Below are 19150 nucleotides of genomic sequence, written 5' to 3' on the forward strand. Positions count from 1 at the left end.
CCCTCAAGTCGTTAGTTGTTAGAGAGTTTATCCATATAACACAGCCCCGCGGTATGACTAAACTCAGAACTGCTTTGAAAGTTTATGTAACATAGAAATTATTTGTTCCTTAGCGGTTTTGAGAAACCTCCCCGGAAAACCATCTGGGCGGGATATCTTTTCTTAGCGTTTCATCATTGATTACTTTCTGATTATTGGTTATGATGATTGCTTCACATCTTTAACCCCTTCGTAAGTCGGTTTTCCTAAAACAATTATTCTAAGTCTGTGCTGTCCAATACGGCAGCCACTAGCCAGATGTGGCTGTTAAGCACTCAGAATGTAACTAGCCCAGAGATGGGCTGCTGTAAGTATAAAATACACGGGGTTTCAGAGTTAGTATAAAAAAAGGACTGTATGGGCCCTGGCTGGTGTGGCTAAGTGGATTGAGCACTAGCCTGAGACCCAAAGGGTCACTGGTTCGATTCCCAGTCAAGGCACATGCCTAGGTTTTGGGCCAGGTCCTGAGTGGGGGGCACATGAGAGGCAACCACACATTGATGTTTCTCTCCCTCTCTTTCTCCGTCCTTTCCCTTTATCCTGTGTAAAAATAAATAAAATCTTAGAAAAAAAATAAAAGGATGTGGAGTCTGAAAAACAAAAACATAAAACTGAACTGAGAGAGTAGACTGGCTAGTTCCCAGGGGTGGGGAAGCGGGGGAAGGGGGGGCACAAGGTACAACTTCCAGTTATAAGATCACTAAGTTCTGGGCATCTAAGGCACAGCAAATAAATGGTAACTTTATGAGGTGATGGATGTGTTAACTAACCTTATTGTGGTAATCATTTCACCACAATAAGTTGTACAATGTAATAATAATAATGTCAAATTATTACATTGTACCACTTCAACTTCTACAGTGTTATATGCTGATTATATCTCAATAAAATTGGGAGGGTTGTAGAAGGACTTTTAAAATATATTGATTACAAATTGAAATATTTTGGATACACTGGATTAAATAAAATGTCAAAATGGATTTTTTAAATATAGCTACTAGAAAATGTAAAGTTACATATGTATTGGATAGAGCTAACTTAACATTCCAAATTACTGGTATATAGTATTCTTATATGGATTTTTTATTGATTGATTTTAGGAGAGAGAAACATCCATCTGTTGTTCTACCCCACGGGCTGACTCCTGTATGGGCCCTGACCAGGGACCGAACCTGAAACTCTGGCATATTGGGACGATGCTCCACCCAACTTAACTACCCAGGCAGGGCCATGTGTTATTTTAGTCATTTACTTCTCACGAATTTCCTTCCTCATTCTGATTTTTCAAAATCTTTTTCTCTCCTTATCACACTTGCCAAAAACTTGTCTGTTTCTATCGATCTTTTCCTAAAACAAGCATTGGTTCTAGATCTAACTGCCAATTCATAGAAAATAGAGATAAAGGGACATGTTACACATCGGAGATAAAAATCGGCAAAAATCAAAGCGTTTTCCTCTATGTGATAATCTAGATTCTCCAACACATAAATTGCAAGAAAAAGTAAGAAAACTAGAAAGAGGAAACCTCGTGATACTTATGAATGAAATGGTCTCAAGGTAATACACAAATCTGATCTGTTTGGGCTCCTGACTTGAATAGCTCATTGATTACAAAATTTCAAAGGTATATAAATGTCTAATCACTGTTCTACACCTGAAACTAATATTGCCTACCAGCCACAGTTTAAAAGCATGTGTAAAAATGTGAAGAAACCATTAGGGAACTATGCATGCTGACTGGATATTTGGTAACATTAAGGAATGATCATTGTTTGTTTTTAGTTATAATAGTATGTGGCTATGTTTTTTAAAAAGTCACTTCTTGAAATATATATTCAAATTTTTACAGATAAGGAGTCATTATCTGAGATTTGCTTCAAAATAATACGGCGATGGTGGTAGTGGGCGGGCGAGTATAGATGGAAGAAGACCGGCCCTGAGCTGGTCGTTGTTGAAGCTGGGGGATTACGTGTAGGTTTATAATGCTCATATAGGTTGAGATGTTTGAAGTTTTCCATTGCAAAGAACATGAAGAAAAACAGGTCCTGATTAAGTTGTGTTGGCCAAAAGCCCATTACGTTTTTTCTGTAAAATAAGAGACACATTTTTCATTTTCACCAATAACTATTGATGAAAATAACTTTGGGTATTTTGAGTATGTTGGCTATCTCCCGCTATTGGCTTCCAGTGGGTGGAGGCCAGAGGTGCTGCTGAACATCTTCCGACGCGTAAGACAGCCCCACAGGAGAGAATTATTTGGCTAAAATGTCAATAGGGCCAAGAAACTGTGCAAACCACTTTTGACATGTTTGACTAGTCACAGCACCTTCTCCATACACTGCACAAATCTTTTTTCCTGTTTCCGTTGCGTTTTTACCTTTCTTGAAACAATAAAGCATAATACCCCCAAAATGTTGTGTATCTTCTTCCATCTTCGATATTAAAATGGCTGCACAAAAGTTCACCGATTTTGATAAGCTGTGTTTTAAGTGCATGCTGATATGACAGCTGTCACAGTACAATCTAGCAAAGTCGTCTCGAATCAAGTCAAAGACAACCAAGCACTATCACAGCCATCTCACGGAAAAACCCAACTTTCTCTCCAACCCAATACAGACCAAGTTTACTGTTCCGTTCTCTGGTTCATTTATTTGGGTTTTGGTCTTTAAAAAATTCCTTCTCTTTTTGGTTTTATTTTACTCATTCTACGTTCTTTTTTCCCCATTTTTGTCGAATGTATTGGGGTGGTTACACAGGTTTCAGGGGCACATCACAACACATCACCTGTCAGGTTCTTTTAGTAAGTTGTGTGCTTTTCATTTTTCCCTGTTTTCTAATCAATGCATTCATCCAGCTATAAATACTCCAATGAGAGTCACATTGGCCCTACAACGTGTTTTCATATGTGTACACTCTCTTCTTTGCTTGCAGTCTGTGATTTCAGTTTAGAACTGGTTATATTTTAGTGACGGAGGAATAATCAAGTTACGAGATTAGGGCGAGGCTGGAGAACTGGGAGGAAGCCACGGTGATTTCCTCAATCAGCGCCAACATTCAGCATTCTGTTAGTTTCAGGTGACTAGCGGGGCGGTTAGACATTGCTACAACTTTCGAAATGATCCCAACGGTCGTCATTTTTTATTGACCGTTTCCTACGATGTTGTTGTCTAGGAAGACCTCTTCTACCAGAGCTCCTCTCTTTCGAACATTCTAGTTCCGAGGCCGAATTCCGAGCTCACAGAGGCCGCCAGAGCCTTTGGCTACGGCAGGGCGGCGATGACCCTGAGGCAGGGCTCGTTTCTGTGGTACCTCTATCTGGACAAACTGTACTGCTTGCTGTCGGTGCGAAACGTGAAGGCCTTGGTGGAGTACTTCCACCTCCTCGACGTGCACCGCAGCAACACCCTGAACGGTCAGTTCCTTCGGGACTGGCTCCTCTGGGCTGTCGCCTGGTTTTTATGCGCCAACTTGGACTTCAGACTGGAGGCAGTCAGCGGGGAGGGTAAAACTGCAGGCTGTGGGTTTAAATCCTGGCTCTACCCGTCAAGCCTTGGTGATCTGAAGACTATGTGATAGCCCTCTCTAGATCTCAGTTTCCTCATCTGTAAATGAGGGTTCTGATAATGGAGTCCATCTCGTGGTTGGCGGGGTGGGGGGAAGATAATCAGCCCTGACTGGCGAAGTTCAGTTGTTTGGGTGCTGTCCTGCAAAGCTGAAGGTCACTGGTTTGATTCCTAGTCAGGACACACGCCTGGATTACAGGCCCAGTCCCTGGTCACGGAGTGTGTGAGGGAACTGATTGATGTCTCTCCTTCTCTTGCTCCCCTCTAAGAATAATCTTTCAAAAATAGATAATTAAGTGAGGCAATGTGTGGAAAATGCTTAGCACGTGGTAAGGACTTAGTGATCATTGTCATTATACTTTTTCCTGGGGGCTGAGACCCCTCTCAGCAAAAGTTCTCTTCTGTCAAACGGGGGTCTGAGCCAGAGGGATGACCTGAAAGACCCCTTTAATTCTCCGTATTTGTGAGCGTCCAGAAAAGTACTAACAGAAGACCAGTTAAAATACTTTAGGATTTTTTTTTTTTTTTTTTTTTTAAGGACTGGGTATAAATAAGGTACCCTATCCATTCGTTTTGACCTGAGAGATTAACGTCACTTGTGAATAAGGGCTTTCTCCCGTAAAGATTTTTAAGAGTTCATTCAGTCTTTAACAAATAGTAAAAGGACACCTTCATTTTCTCATGATTTCAGGCCCCAGTTTTTCTCTTCACGAATAGATTTGCCCACAGCATGTCGCCAAATCTTCGCCACAACCCAGCCCTCGATAACCCATCTGCAGGGCACCTGTCTGTGAACAGAGCACCGGGGACTGAAACCCATGCCAAAGTCCACTCTCAGTCTCGCGGGAATGTTTGCTAAGAAGAGCCCATCTCCCTAGTAACTCCCCCACTCCCTGGTGATGCAATACCCCAGAGAGGGTTGTGCTCCCGCCTCCTGGTGGCCAAGGGCTGGGAGAGAGGGAAGGCACAGGGGAAGTAGTGTGACTTACGGCCTTGGGAGACTGGAGTGGGCCAGGGCCAGGTGGTTTAAAAACAGTGTTTGGTAAGTAGCTTTTGAGTTCCACGCTAAAACATCTCTCAAAAAGCAACTACACAAGCACCGTTGTGTATATATAAGGTGTGTTCTTCCCACACATGCACATACCCGGGAGGAGTATCAGGAGACCATCAGAAGCCCCCATCAGAAGTCACCATAACATTGTGACAACTGGTTCGCTGTGCTCTTAGCTGGGACTCCAGACTACAGAGATTTTTTATGTTTAATGGAACCACAGCTTATGCAGGAAAAAGTTTCTGTAGCCCACAGGCAAGGGGACATCACATGGAGACAAAGTAACACGTGCAAACCCCTGAAGTTACCGTAGGCAGCTTGTGTACGCAATCTGTACAGCCACACACCGCTCTATCAAGGTTCCTTTCATTTCATACACCCCGAGACGGGATGACTGGTGAGTAGAATTTCAGCACAAACCTTCCCTGTTCTCTGCAGCATTTTCCTCTCTCACTGTATATGACTAAACATGCATCACCAACTAATGTATAAAAGACGAGGCTCCACCCCGGAAGGAGCAAGGCAATGGAGTCTGGTGGACCACGTTCAGATCCCAGCTCAGCCACCAACCAAGTGTGGTCAGCAATGGCCGCATCACCTGGGAGCTTGTTGGTATGCGGCCCGGGTCTACGCCAGAATCCCCGAGTCAGAGTGTGCATTTTCACAAGATCCCCGAGCGACTGGTATGGTCACCACAGTTCAAGCAGCACTGAACTACCCGTTCCTCTCCGAGGCCCATTATAAAAGGCTGCCTTTCCTGTAGGGTCGTCAGCATCCCATGACATGTGTGACTTTTAAAGTGCTTAGCACCGAAGGCAGGGGTGTCAAACTCATTTTCATCAGGGGCCACATCAGCCTCAAGGTTGCCTTCAAAGGGCCGAATGTACTTTTAGGACTGTGTAAATATAACTCCTCCTTAACTAGGGGCAAGGAGCTCAGCGCTGTGGCCAGGTAGAAACCAGGTGGTGGGCAGGATAAAACCAGGTGGGGGCCTTGTGTTTGCCACCTGTGACCAAAGGTGTTCAATAACAGCCATTTCTTTCCCTCCTGGCCAGATGCATTCACTTGAATGTAAGCATGAGGAATATGGATACTTTTATAGAAGAGAAATGATTTTTAAATTTCTCGTTTTAATGATCTCAAGTGAAAGGCCCAGGTAAAATGTCAGCTTCTCCAAGAAGGTGCCCTGGGTGGCCAGTGAGAATTAAGCTCTTCCTGTCTCCACACGTGAGGGGCACTCTGTGCCTTTTACTGGCTGTCCGTGCCCTGGGGTGCGGGAGCCGGGCCAGGAACCAAGCCCTCTCCCCCCTCCTTCTGCACCCTTGGGGCACAGGGCTCCTCTGCACGGCTCGAGCGCAATTCAGGTTCGAGTCCCTGAGCCTTTAGGAGCGGTCCCAGAATAATCCGTCTCCTCGTCTCCCCCCGCCCACCCCCGGTCACAGATGTGCTGTTCTACCACTTCCTCCACCACGTGACCGACTGGAACCGCAGACAGATCATGAGTGTGTTCGACATGCTGGACTGGGACGCCACGGGCGAGATCGGTTTCGACCAGTTCTACATGCTGGTCTGCATCCTGCTGGCTCAGCAGGCGAGTATGGAGCCGGGTCGGGGGCAGAGGAGGCCCAGCGTGGCCGCTGCCACCATCTTGCAAAAGGTAGCCTGAACTAAGAGTACCCCAGCAATGTCCTTCCTTTCGCTCGAAACGGGAAGGACAAAATATGAGGAGGAACTACTTCTGGTTCCCAAAGGGTCCATCGATAACCTAGAAATTCCCAGTAGCTACCCAGCCTCCGTCCCTGCCGCCTGCCCTCCTTCGGCCCTCCCAGCCCACGTGGCCTCCCTGAACAGACCCCACGGCCCTCCTGGGCATGCCCTTCCCTGCCCACTCCAGCTGGGGCCTCTCAGAATCACCCGTGAGCCCAAGCGCCTCGCTCCCTCCACGATCCCCTTTCTCAGAGAATTTTCTGGAGGGATGAAGGGTGGAGATGAGAAACTCTTCTCTGGGTTCCCACCTTACTTCGTACACGTGTATCTAGTGTGAATTTACCTACTTCCCACTCCCTGAGGATAGGGACCCACGTCTTCATTATTTCACCAGCTGTGCCACGAAGCTTCGCAGGCAGATTTTTGCCGGAGGGACGGACACACATTCCGTGACTAGAGTTCTGTCGGCACAGCGGAGCGCGGCCTCCGTGCCCCCTGCAGGCAGATGCTGAAGCAGGACTTCAGGCGCTGGCCTTCAGCTCTCTAGCGAATGGGGGAGGGAACAGAGGAGTCGAGGCGCAGCAAGTTTAGAAAGTGGCACCAACCACACTGTTTCTTGTCTTACCCGTCCGTCTCCAAACAGAACCACTTGGAAGAGCAATTTATCTTCCGCCACTCCCGGCCCGTGTTTGAGCTGCTGGACCTGGATGGGGAGCTGAAAATTGGTGCAGAGAACTTCCACATGTACAACTTTCTCTTCCATATCAAAAAACAGGAGTTCCAGGACTTCTATCGCGACTTGGACATCACCGGTGACCGTGTAAGCGCTGATCCCTGAAGGGTGGCCTGGCAGCCTGTCATAAAGAGGAGGACAGTGCCCTACTACTTATAGTAGAGACGGGGGAGGAGGAGGGTGGAAAACCTGCTCGAGCGCCGCATGGTGCTGGCATGAGAAAAGCCTGGTTTATAGGCCTGTGGAAGGGAGAGGACTCAGTGCTCCATCAGATAACGTGGATACGGAATTATGGAAGCTTGGACAAGGACGTGAGTGAGCACGGCAGGAGATGGCGTTGGGTAGGGCATATAGATTTACGGAGAAAGGAAGAAATTCTAGGGTGGGAGCACAGGAGCAAAATCCTGAGACAACTACGGTGAAGACCATAAATTCAGCCCCTTTAGAGAGGAAGTCCATGTCGGGGAAGCAATGGGAGCTAAGGCTGAGAAAGGAGGACCGTAAGATGCCAGCCTGAGTCCTTTGGACGGGATGTAAGAGAGGAGCCCCTGGTTCCTTCAGAGTCTGCAGCAGACTCTCTGACTCCCAGACTACAATTAGATGATAATTTAGTCCTAGTTATCGAGACTCTTGAAGTTTCCAAGTTCTTAAGTGAGAAATCATTACAATCTTGCTGTCATCTGAAAAAAGTATCAAATCCTCCCTGAAATACTTCTTTTCCCCCCACAACAGCGTCTTAATTACAAGGAATTTAAGCTGTTTACTATCTTCACCATGGACAAATACCAGGAGAAGCAGAAAGCAGAGATAGAAGAGAAGGAGAAGAAGGAAGAGGAAGAGAAGGCTCTGCTCAAAAAGACAATGTCACTCGAAGTTCACGTGACCCCAGAAGAGAATCTTCTCGGAATAAATGAATCTGAAAGTAGAGTATAGGTCATTACAACTGTTGACATGTTTGAAAATAAATTGGAACACGAAGGTGGCCTTACACTGACTTTGATGTGCAAAGGGCTCAATGAGTGTTCCCCAAACTGCAGGTTCTAAACTTTCATAACCCATTGGCCCACGATAACGTCACGGAAAGTAACCGCCCTCTTTTCGCCCGCCCACATGTCCCAACTCTGTGGCTGCTTTTCAGACCAACCCTGTTCGTTATTAAGTCCCCGTGTATCCAAATGATCGCCAGCACTTCCTGGAGCTAAGCAGCTGAAAGGCGGCGATGCTTTACCACCGTCAGTCACTAGTGGGCCAATACTTTCAGTATCTGTTCTACTCCCCCGATCCTTTGCTAAAACTATCTGGATGCCAGACACTTCCAAAAGGCAAATGGTGAAGTGCCTCCAGCCAGAAGGGAAACTGACTTTTGAGGATATTTGGGCTGTCCTTTTCCGAGAACCCGAATTTCTGATTGGTTATGTTTATGTGTGCTTGAGCGATGTATCAAACCTGCTAGGATAAAGTAAACATTGCAGGCCCCCTTTTAACTTACTTTTTGTATAATCAATGCGTTGAACAACATTTAAACGTTTGTAGCAGGGGACTTATGAACCCTCCCTGCCTGAGCGTACTGTGATGTAAAGATGGTTAAGTACCAGGTAGGTGAAGAATTACTTGCTGTGGGTCAGACAGGTGTGTTGGACGTGTGGACTTATTTATCCTCATAACCCTGTGAATCAGGTGTTAGCCTCAACTCGCAGATGAGGAAATGGAGGCCTACAGAGATGAAGAACCTTACCCAAGAACACAGGCTCACTAGTGGGAGGACCAGGAATCAAACCCAAGGTCAGTTAGATGCCTGGCCTTCGCACAAGCGATCCAAGTAACTCACTTCAGTTTCAGCAGATTCTGTTGAAGTTTTAAGCTATCATTTCACTGGTTTAGAAATTCTTTCTGCATCATGCTAATAATTACCACATTTCCTTGTACCATAAATTTCTGAGGAACGAGCTTGGCAAGTAAAGAAATACAGCTCACTTAGTATAAACAAAGGATTTCTTAAGACTACATTATGAAATCCAACTGACTTAAGGCATCCAGTGAGTCCCGAAGGACCGAAAAATCATCAGAAGCCACTTTCTAAGGTGCGACAGACAGAACACTGCTTATCTACGACTGCCATTCGGAACTCAAACCTATTACGGGAGAGATCACGTTAACTACTATGAACACTTTCTCTACTTACTCTAACAGACATGGGATTTCCATAACATGCTTCTGCCCACGAATAATGTCCAGCAGCCAACACCCAGCCCCAGACTTCTGATTTCCGAATTGCAGGCGGGGGCAATGGGATGCACCCGGAGAGTGCTGCGAAGGTCAGAAAGACACACAGCACCTCGCCTAGAACGGTGCTCTTCTCTCCCTCTCATTTGGTGAGAAGTCCGCAGGTATTCTCCCCGGAGATACCCCCTGGCAGGCGAGGTTGGACGTGACCACACCCACAGAGAGTTGCGCTGAGAGACGACTACTGGCTGGCTGGGAAGTGACAGCCTGAGATTGGCCGTCTTCACAAAGGCTCTCACCATGGAGATTACCTCAGAACAGGTCTCTGTCTCTTGTGCTGCTTTCCCATGTGTGGGAACAGCCCCGAGGTACGTATAAAACGTAACGGAGGCGTGTGTTTTTCCAGACACAGCCTCTAAAGCCATGGAGATTCTCCACCCTTTACCATTTGAGAATGGGGACAGTGAGGGAGCAGGGAAGACCCAAAGGTAAGAGGTGAGCAGGTTTTAATGTTGGCTACATAAATTGTAAACTAAAATGTGAATGTTTAAATTATTTATTTCAAGTGAATGTAAATCAGTTAGTACTAAATTTAGTAACTGAAGTTTCACACAGGAGCAGGTAGGTAGTAGTTCCCCCTCCTCCCTGGAAATCATCGGGGTCCCTAAAAAGGGCATCATGACCCAACTGCCAGATTCCTTTTAAGAGCGTGTTTATGGACTGTGCGGCCCCGGAATGGAATCGGGAAGCAGCATCTACCTCTGCTGGGCCCAAACTGAGACTCACTATAAAACCCACAGTTCAACTGCCCCTTCGTAAAGTGACACTTTTCTGGGACTAGGAGTACGACAGAGAAAATCTGTCGATGTCCACGTTAGGATTTTTTTTCTCAATTACATTTATGTGACTTTTTTTTCTTTCTTTTTTTTAGCCTGCGCCCGTGTTTCACATTTATGTAACTTAAAAAATTTTTTAATGTGTTTCTAAGTATACTTCGATTGTGTTTCATTGTTTCCACACTGAGGCAACCTACTGCGCGTTTAAGGGCCGAGCCTATCAGTCCGAGTACCGTTTGCATGCTCTGACGGTGGCATCACTGCTGATGGCTCTGTCACAGTTACATCAGAACTCCTTGGTCAACAAAGCATGCTTGTTCAGGGGCCTGAGCAGCGGGTGGCCAGCAGCAGCAGCAGTCACTGGGCAGGTGGCCGGCAGGATTGACCGAGGAGGTGACTGCAGTTTCAGTGCAGGACCACGGGACTGGGTCCTCCACAATCTCTACCGGCCACAAGGAAGAGAGAATCGCAGAGGATGCTATCTCAGCAAAGCGCAATCCCTTGTCTTCTACTAGTGCTTAGCTCTCGAGTATCATCGCCACATGCCTCCCACCAAAAACAGGGACTAGAGAAGGCCAAATCAGCTATGCTGACGCCTGCTGGAACAGGCAGTCACCCATGGGAGCAGCCCCCCCAGAGCCAGAGAACAGAAATCCCGGGAAACCGGCTGCACAGGGAGCTTACCAGCTGCGCTCCTCTTTTCTCTCTATTCAGTAAGTAGTGTCAGGAAAAGTGGGGTAGGTAGCTGGAAACAGTGAATCCGGGTTGCCACTCCCATTCTCGTACCAAAATAAATTCCATATAATGAAACCATTAAAAAAATGAAAATATTTTTATAATCTCAGAGTGGGTAAGGCCTTTTGACATTACAAAAACCAAGAAGTCATAAAATACAAGACTGATAGGTCTGACCATGAAAAACTTAATATTTGGCCCTGGCTGGTATGGCTCAGTGGATTCAGTGCTGGCTTATGAACCAAAGGGTCACCAGTTCGATTCCCAGTCAGGGCACATGTCTGGGTTGCAGGCTAGGTAGGTCCTTAGTGGGGGGCGCATGAGAGACAACCACACACTGACGTTTCTCTCCCTCTCTCTCTCCTTCCCTTCCCCCTCTCTAAAAATAATAAAATATATTTTTTAAAAGAACTTAGTATTTGCCCATGGTACGTTACATAAAAACAAAAACAAATGTTAACACGTGATAGAAAATGACTAATGTCATTAAGAAAGCATGTTTGCACATCAGGAGGATAAAGACCAAAATGCACTAGGAAATGAGCAAACTCAAAGGGAATTCACAGGGGAAAAAGAAAAAAAAACCAATGGCCTTAAAATACATAGTGAAACGCAAAACTTCACGCAAAGAGAAAACACTAGTAAAACCCAGGGGACACGGAGCTTCACCTCGGTTGTCAGAGAGCGAAGAGCTGGCCAGGGCGGAGGGAATCGGAGTAGCTCTACTGTTCGTAGTATGAAATGGGTGATGTCTATCTGGAGGGCGATTCAGCATCTACTCCCTGAATGTGCGTGCTCCTTGATCTCGCAGTTCACCCTCTTCAGGAGGGCATTCGACTGATGTACAGACACAAAGACGGAGCCAGAGGAAAGGGCATCTCGTGGCAGCGCACTGCCCAGTAGCGGAAGCCTGCAAACGGCCACACTGACCGACCAGAACTGAGGCTGAAATCACCGTGGTACGGCGGACAACAGAGCGCTACGGCCGCTGGAAGAGGAGTGAAGCAGATCCAGCTCTACTTCCGTGGACAACTTCAGATTCACCATTTTAAAGAAAAACCAAAGGTGTAGAGCCCTGTATGTATTTATGGAAAAAACAGGGCAGGGTGGGTGTCTGTACTCATCTACCCCAGAACAGCCCTTGTATTGGGGTCCCCAGGCAAGCAGCGGAGCAGCATCACCTGGGATCTTCTAGAAATACAAATCCCTGGGCCCCACTCAGACCTGCTAACTTGGAGCCTCTGGGGAAAAGAGTCCAGCAATCTGTGTTTCCATGTAATGAGCCTCCCAGGTAATTCTGGTGCGTGCTCCAGTTTGAGAACCCCTGTGCCAGAACATCTTTAAAGATACCCGGAGAACTGGTAACGGTTGTTACCTCTGGGGAGAAGAGCCAGGAGGCGAGGAGCAGGAGTGAAGGAGAGACTTTTCACTTTTGTATTGTGTTTTTGTTTTCATCATGTGTGTATGTATCACCTATTTAAATAAAAATGTAACCATCAAACCTGCCACTCAGGTCCAAAATGGTTAATAAATGAGCTCAGTGCTTTGGGAAAACTGATTTAAAAGTTTTGGTTTACATCATGATTCTTAAAAGGCAAAGAAAAAAAAAAAACCAACCTATTTTACACCAAGATTTCAATGCAAAAGATCAAGTACATCCCTAAATGACCATGTATGGGTTGGCACTGCAGAGCCTCAGTCTGGTGGTAATAAACAACCTATTTACTGAGCTGAAGTTTTAAAAAGAAAGAAAACCTTTTTAGAGGTTTTATTAGACTGAGGCAGATTACCCTTATTGTGCGAATAACAATTAAGAAAAAAACAGAAAAAAAGGCAAAGACAAAAGAGAAAAATTGAACAATTTTTTTTTTAAAAATGCACAAAACCCCTACACACTAAAATTGTACATATCAAGTATTGGTCCCATCTTATATCAGTCTATTTACAATTAAACAGCACCATGGTTGTCTTACCTAGGTTATTTAAACAACATGCCCAGAAAGCTGTTATTCAAAGTATATGTTCCTTTAAAATAAATTACTGAGAGCTCGCATCCTCAACAAATAAAAAAGACCTTCTACCAACCATAGAGTATTGATGATATCACCAAGTGTACTTAAGAAAAATAAGTTTCAACACCTTTTTTCCCAGCTGACAAACTTTGAGAGATGTTGCTATTCAGTGTGGCACACAAATTAACGAAAACTTTTTGATGTGGGGCATTGTACTGAAAGCCCTTCACATACCCCGCTTCCATATATAAAACTACTCCTTTGGAATTAGTGCTGTTGTATCCTCTTGGATTTAGATTTGATTACCAGCAAACCTAAATTAAATGTAGCCACAATCTTTCAAATAATTGCATTACAAGGGGAAGTAGTTAAAGCTCTCAGAAACATGTTACAAGTATAAATATTATTATATCTACCAGGCTATAGGAAGTGTAATACCATTTTAAACATTATCTTTAAACTAATTAGCAATTTCATTTTGCATTAAAATCAGTAATGGTGCGTCCCATCCGCACAGGTGTGGAGGTTTGACATTTCCCAGCTGCAAACAGCGCAAGCGCCTTCTTCCTCCAATCTGCCACCCCGTGGATTCCCAGGGGAACAGTGATCCTGTGGGAGCCCCTCTCACCACTGGAACCAACCTTGAAGAGGCTCCAAATTAAACATGAGCCTCGGCAGCTTAATTCCAGCCACAGTACGAGAGAAACAGGTTATCTCACCAATCTGTCAGTCCTCTAAGATCGAACCTACGAAGAGTCTTAACTTGCCTCTTCGCTAGGAGAGAGGAGAGAGGACAACTGTCATCCACCGTAACTAAGGAAACAGGGGACTGGAAAGCACGGACATATAAAGCAACAGTTCTCCATTTGGTGTCTCCGTGAATGTTTAAGTGACATTGGTAAATCTGTCATATCAGTCCGTTGTGACTTGAAATTTTCTCTAAAAGACTGAAAATAGGCATAGTTCTCCCAGGCACAGGTGGAATGGGCTTGCTTACACCCTTCCAGCAAATCGGGGGGAGAAAAGAGAATGACTTTAACTCTTCTACAGTGGGAATAGCTACACTGGATTCCTTGCATTCCCTGGCCCAGTATCCATGCACTTGGTGGCTGTTAGCTCTGAAAAGTTCTGAGCAGAGCAGGGAGAACAATTATGGTATTATATAGTAGTGACCTTCTAAACCTGGGCATGAAAACGTCGCTATATAGACATTTCAAAATACCTATGTAGCAAGAGAACAAGACACTTTTCAACTGAGTATCAGTTGAAAATCAGAGATCTGATTGCATTGACCAAATTATTGCCTAGCATTCCAGAAGGGGGCCTGCCACCGATGTGCTGGAAGGCACCGAAATTTAGCGGGCATGTAAGAGCTCAACACACGGGGACAGGGAAAGCAGGACTAAAACACAATTTACCAGCCTCCAATCCTTCATGACTGAACAGTCATTGAGCAAAGAACTAAGACCGGAATAGAAGCAAACCTCAAATACTGCTCTTTCCGGGTTCCATTCTAAAGAGCTCAAGTCTAATAACTGTTATCGATGACTTCTGGAAATTATCGTTCATTTTTATAAAAATTCTGTATTCACAAGGTGCTCGGTGCTGTTCTTCCTGGATGCAATATTCTATTTACAGTCCCAATCATTTAAATACAGCCATTATATAGTTGCTGGGTGTTTTAAAATACATGGTCATCTACTTCTTAACTGTCCCTCACATTAGAAATTGTAATTACACGAGTCTCAAAGGCTAGCTCTTTGTGTTTTATTAATTATTTTTGTTGGTCTCCATCACAGATGGAATTTTTCACTGATAATTCCTCAGAACTAAATCCATTATACGGAATTCAGAGCAGTGAAAATAAATTTCACGCCATAGAGTAGGAAACAACAGTAGAAAGGAGCGGGGTTGGGGGGTAGGGGGTCGGGGGATCAGCAAATAGAAGCAGCTCAGTTCTCAACTGGTGTTGGGTTTTGCAAAGGTTGGCTCATTATAACCTGTACGACATAGTCCTTTGGGATCTTCAGCTCCTCCAACTTCATTTTGTCGGTGAGAGGTCTGCCAGAAAAGAACCACCGCTGACTGCTCGGCTCCACTCCCTCTGCTGCGTGGAGGCGCCTCTTCATGTGGTACACTGTGTCCGTGCTGCGGACCACGAGCTTGAGGTCTTTGCCAGTGGAAAGGCGCAAACGAAGCTGACATTCATACCCAGAATTGGGGGGCGGCTCGGGAATATCCAGAGTCTCTATGTCGCTCTTTTCCTCTATCATGTTGATGGGCGGTGCCAGGCAGTAGACCGGAAGCTGGTATCGGTTTCCCAGCTCGTCATAGCACTCTGTAAGCGCACCTTCAGGAAGAAGATAGGAATAAGGGTTTAATCTAAATGAATGCATTTTTGTTTACACCTTGCAAAACACTCGAGCATCTCTTGCTGGCTTGCCATTGTAGAGAAAAGTATTAAAATAAGGTCAGTCACTGTCAACTGACCATCAGTGATAATCATCAAGGTCCACGACTAATTAGTTGAATGTTTATCTAATTTTATGTTAATCAGAACCATAGCTCCTTACCCTCATCTCTTCTGTTTCATGCCTAACTCACACTTTCATGGAAAGATAAAGGAAAAGAAGCACAGGAAATTCAAGTTCACTGATATCGTTAATGCTTAGATCAAATTAAGGAGAGATTCAAATTGCACTGGGATATCTTTTTAGGAAAGATTCAGCTACCTTGAAAAAGAAAAAGAAGAAAAGCCTCTCCAAGCCCAAGGCACCACGACACAGCGCAGAGTGGCTTCCGTAGTGCACAGATTCGCTACACGAGGTGCTGGGCTGAGGCTCTTCAGTCCAAGGAGGTCACGAACCCGGGTGCCACTGGCCCCTGGCTCACATCCCCGCAATGAGATTCACTAGCCCAACAGCCCCAGCTAGTCAGCGTTACAAAGAAGTTACGGGTTAAAAAGGAAAAACAAACGGGGAATTAAGTTTATAACCAGCTGGCTCAGAAGAAGGAAAAAAGCATTTATGTTTTAAAAGAAAGTACTATTGACTAATTTTTTATAAATCAAGAAGTGCATTATAATTACCAGGACTTCCCCGGGTAGCTTAAAAGCACACTTAACAAATGTTTTACTGTAAGGTGAATCATAATGTGTGCCCTCTGCTCTAACTGGACATTAATGTAAGCTGACTTTCAATTCGGATAAAAAGCAAAAACATCTACCATACTCAAAACACTTACACGCAACCTAATAAACATGGGGAGTGGGAGGCTGAGAAATGGTCATCAATGCACAAACGAGTTAATGAGCTGACCTCTGTGGTCGCTATCAACAGGCCGAAAACACACAGCATTGGAAATGAGAGTGAACAGTCAGTCACCAGCGACCTGGGGTCAGCCAGGTCTGCCCTCCAGTTCCGTCACGGGAGCCGGGGTGAGCGCTAAGTCACCGAGCGTGACACACAAGAAGCACGAAGTTCCCTGTCCCGTCTGACGATACTGCTCCGCCTGGGCTGCTCACGAGTGAGGCGGAACACTGCTACCACGCTGTAAAAGTGGGCCTGCCCCAAGCACAGCGTAACTAGTTCCCCACACTAGGAACCAGTGAGCATCACAAAGCAGCGCCAGTGTTGTTTGCAAATAGAGGTACGGCCACTCATCACTGTTTAGATACTTTCTACAGCCTAGTCCCAAGGCAAAGAAACCTGCCAGCGGTTTTCAGACGGACTGGCTGCCAGGATAATGAGAGAAAGTGGAGAGGTCACTAAAACCCGCCACCTCTACTAAGTGAACACCTTCAGATGCACAGCCCACTGATACTGAAGGGTCAGTCATGTCAGCCTGAGAAGCACAGGAACGTATTTAACATAACCGTTCTGCTGGAACAACCTTCTCTTAGGCACCATTCCGAATCATTACCTTTGGAATCAGGAAACCAAGATGAAGTTCCCAGCCTCGTCACTAACTAGCTGTACAGCCTTGAGCAACATTCTTTAACCTGAAATACTGTTTTCGATCAGCAAAATGAGGCAGGACCAAACTGGCCTCTAAAGTGGTTTCCACATGCAACGCTATCTTCATGCACCACAACAGACAGAAAATAGCACACTGAAGCCCTGGCTGGCGTGGCTCAGTGGACTGAGCATCGGCCTGCGAAACCAGAGGGTCGCCAGTTCGATTCCCAGTCAGGGTATGTGCCTGGGTTGCCCGCCAGGTCCCCAGTGTGGGGTGCGTGAGAGGTAACGACACATTGAGGTTTCTCTCCCTCACTTTCTCCCTCCCTTCCCCCCTCTCTAAAAATAAATAAATAAAACCTTAAAAAAAAGAAAACAGCAGGACTGCAAAACAAAGTGGTCCAACAGCCTACATTTTCAGGCTCCCTAGGAACTAGGATGAGAAGTGCCTCCGCAGCCTTTCGACTCATGCTAACCTCAGTAAGATGCACAATTCATTAATGGCCCTTTGGCTCTTCCTAGGTCTGAACACCCACCCCTCCGTCTCAACGGAAAGCCGAGCCTTTTCCCTTCTGCCTTCAGCCCGACAAGTCAGGCTCAGTCCTCAGATCTCAAGGGGTGAGAATAAAAGCCCCACAGAAGACGTCCAGGTGGACGACAAGTAACTGTGATGCTGGAATAAGCTATCCAGACTCTGTTGCTCAGAAGCTTCCATGTTTCAGTATTTTCAGGAAAGATAACTTGTATTATTTAACACAAAGTTTTCTGACTTACTCGTTTTCTCACTTCTGCCTGTCAAAATATAAACTGAAATAAATACGCTCTAGTGTTTTAAAGTAAAATCTTTATTAAGAGGGGGAAATTCCAGACCATGAAGCCAAATATGGCTTAACTACATTCTAAGGCTATGGTCTTATGGGTCGTGCTCTCCCCAGAATTAAATATCTATGACCATAAAGTATCAATGAAAACCCTCTGTGCTTACCGAAGAGCCCATAGCCGAACACACCCCAGACCTGTTCACAGCGGCAGGGCTCCTCCGTGGGCCAGGCAGGTTTGAACATCCTCCCACCCCCACTGAACGGCGCCGCCCTATCTCTTTATTGAGGACAAAACTGCGCTGCTGACAGCGACCTCTACCACGCGGCCCCTCCCGGGCCCACAAAGACCACCAGGAAACAACTCTCACACAGTCGCTGCAGGAACATTTGCTCAGCACCTAGAAGCGTGCAGGGCATGTCACTGGCACTGAGGAGAGGTTACAAGAGAACCAGATTGTCCTTGACCTCCAGGAGCTTATAATCAAGGTGGGCAGATGCAACATAACTACCAAAGATTGAAGTACAAACTGATACTCTAAAAATCAAACATAGAAGCTGAGGTATCACATAATAGAAAAGTGACTAAAGTTGGTAGAGCCGAGGAGGAGAAATTCTGAATATACAGTGTGTTCTGGGTATGACACGGAATATAAATAAAGGGCATCCCAAGAAATAGGAATGATGTGGAAACAAGAATTGTTACAAGAAGGGAGCTGCAAGGGGCTTTGCTGAGGGGGCACAGAATCGATGATGTGAAATTACTACATAGACAGCAGGGGTGAGAACCTGACAGAGGGGTCCAGGAGTTTATAGACACAGTCGTGTAAGAAAGTACTAGAAGTGACTCACATAGGTACACAAGTCACTCATCCAACCAATGCCAAGCACGAGGGTCACGTTAAAGAACAAGATGAAGCCTGAAGACTGTTTGCACGTTTGCATTAAGGGAGGCGGACTGACTAGAACCAGGGGAACCTGCCGAAATAATCGTCTGACTAAAGCTATGGGAAGAAATGGATCTGCGCAGTCAATCAGCGCTGACCTGCAGGGCCTAATGCAGGGTACACACGCTGAACAGCAAAAGGGAAAGAAGGCTCACCTAACTAGAAAAAGAGTGAGAATTTAGGGTTACAAAATTCTTTGTTAGTTGTTGTTGTTTTTTTTAATTAATTTTAGAGAGGATGGGGAAGAGAGGGAGGGGGAAGATGGGGGGAGGGGCATAGAGAGGAAAGAAAGAAAAGAAAGAAGAGAAAAGAAAAGAGGAATCGATTTGCTGTTCCACTTATTTGTGCGGTCACTGCACGCTTCCTGTATGTGCCCTGACACAGATCGAACCTGCAACCTTGGCATATGGGGCTGACTCTCTACCCAACCGAGCTACCTGGCCAGAGCTCTCTGCTTAGCTTTTTTAACTGTGTCAGGTTCAGTGAGAGAATTCAGCTGAATTATCTGCAGGTAACTGAAAAAGCACAGT

General features: G+C 45.6%; 2 protein-coding genes across 3 annotated transcripts in view; one reads left to right on the forward strand and one right to left on the reverse strand.

Annotated features, from left to right (window-relative positions):
• Positions 1 to 3315: 3315 nt before the first annotated feature.
• On the forward strand, positions 3316 to 7976 carry EFCAB9 (EF-hand calcium binding domain 9). Its single transcript, XM_024576803.1, is given in 5 exon segments — positions 3316 to 3451; positions 6096 to 6244; positions 7004 to 7180; positions 7826 to 7924; positions 7926 to 7976. Coding segments are annotated over 5 exon segments (612 nt in total).
• A 2989-nt stretch (positions 7977 to 10965) lies between these two features.
• The window catches only part of UBTD2 (ubiquitin domain containing 2), a 38647-nt gene continuing 30462 nt past the window's right edge, over positions 10966 to 19150 (reverse strand). For both annotated transcript variants that reach the window (XM_053926834.2, XM_071221814.1), the window contains exon 3: positions 10966 to 15249. In XM_053926834.2, coding sequence (XP_053782809.1) covers positions 14852 to 15249 — 398 coding nt within the window. In that variant the 3' untranslated portion in view covers positions 10966 to 14851. The remainder of the gene's footprint in view (positions 15250 to 19150) is intronic.

This window comes from Desmodus rotundus, chromosome 6, assembly GCF_022682495.2.
Source record: "Desmodus rotundus isolate HL8 chromosome 6, HLdesRot8A.1, whole genome shotgun sequence".
Taxonomy (NCBI): Eukaryota; Metazoa; Chordata; class Mammalia; order Chiroptera; family Phyllostomidae; genus Desmodus; species Desmodus rotundus.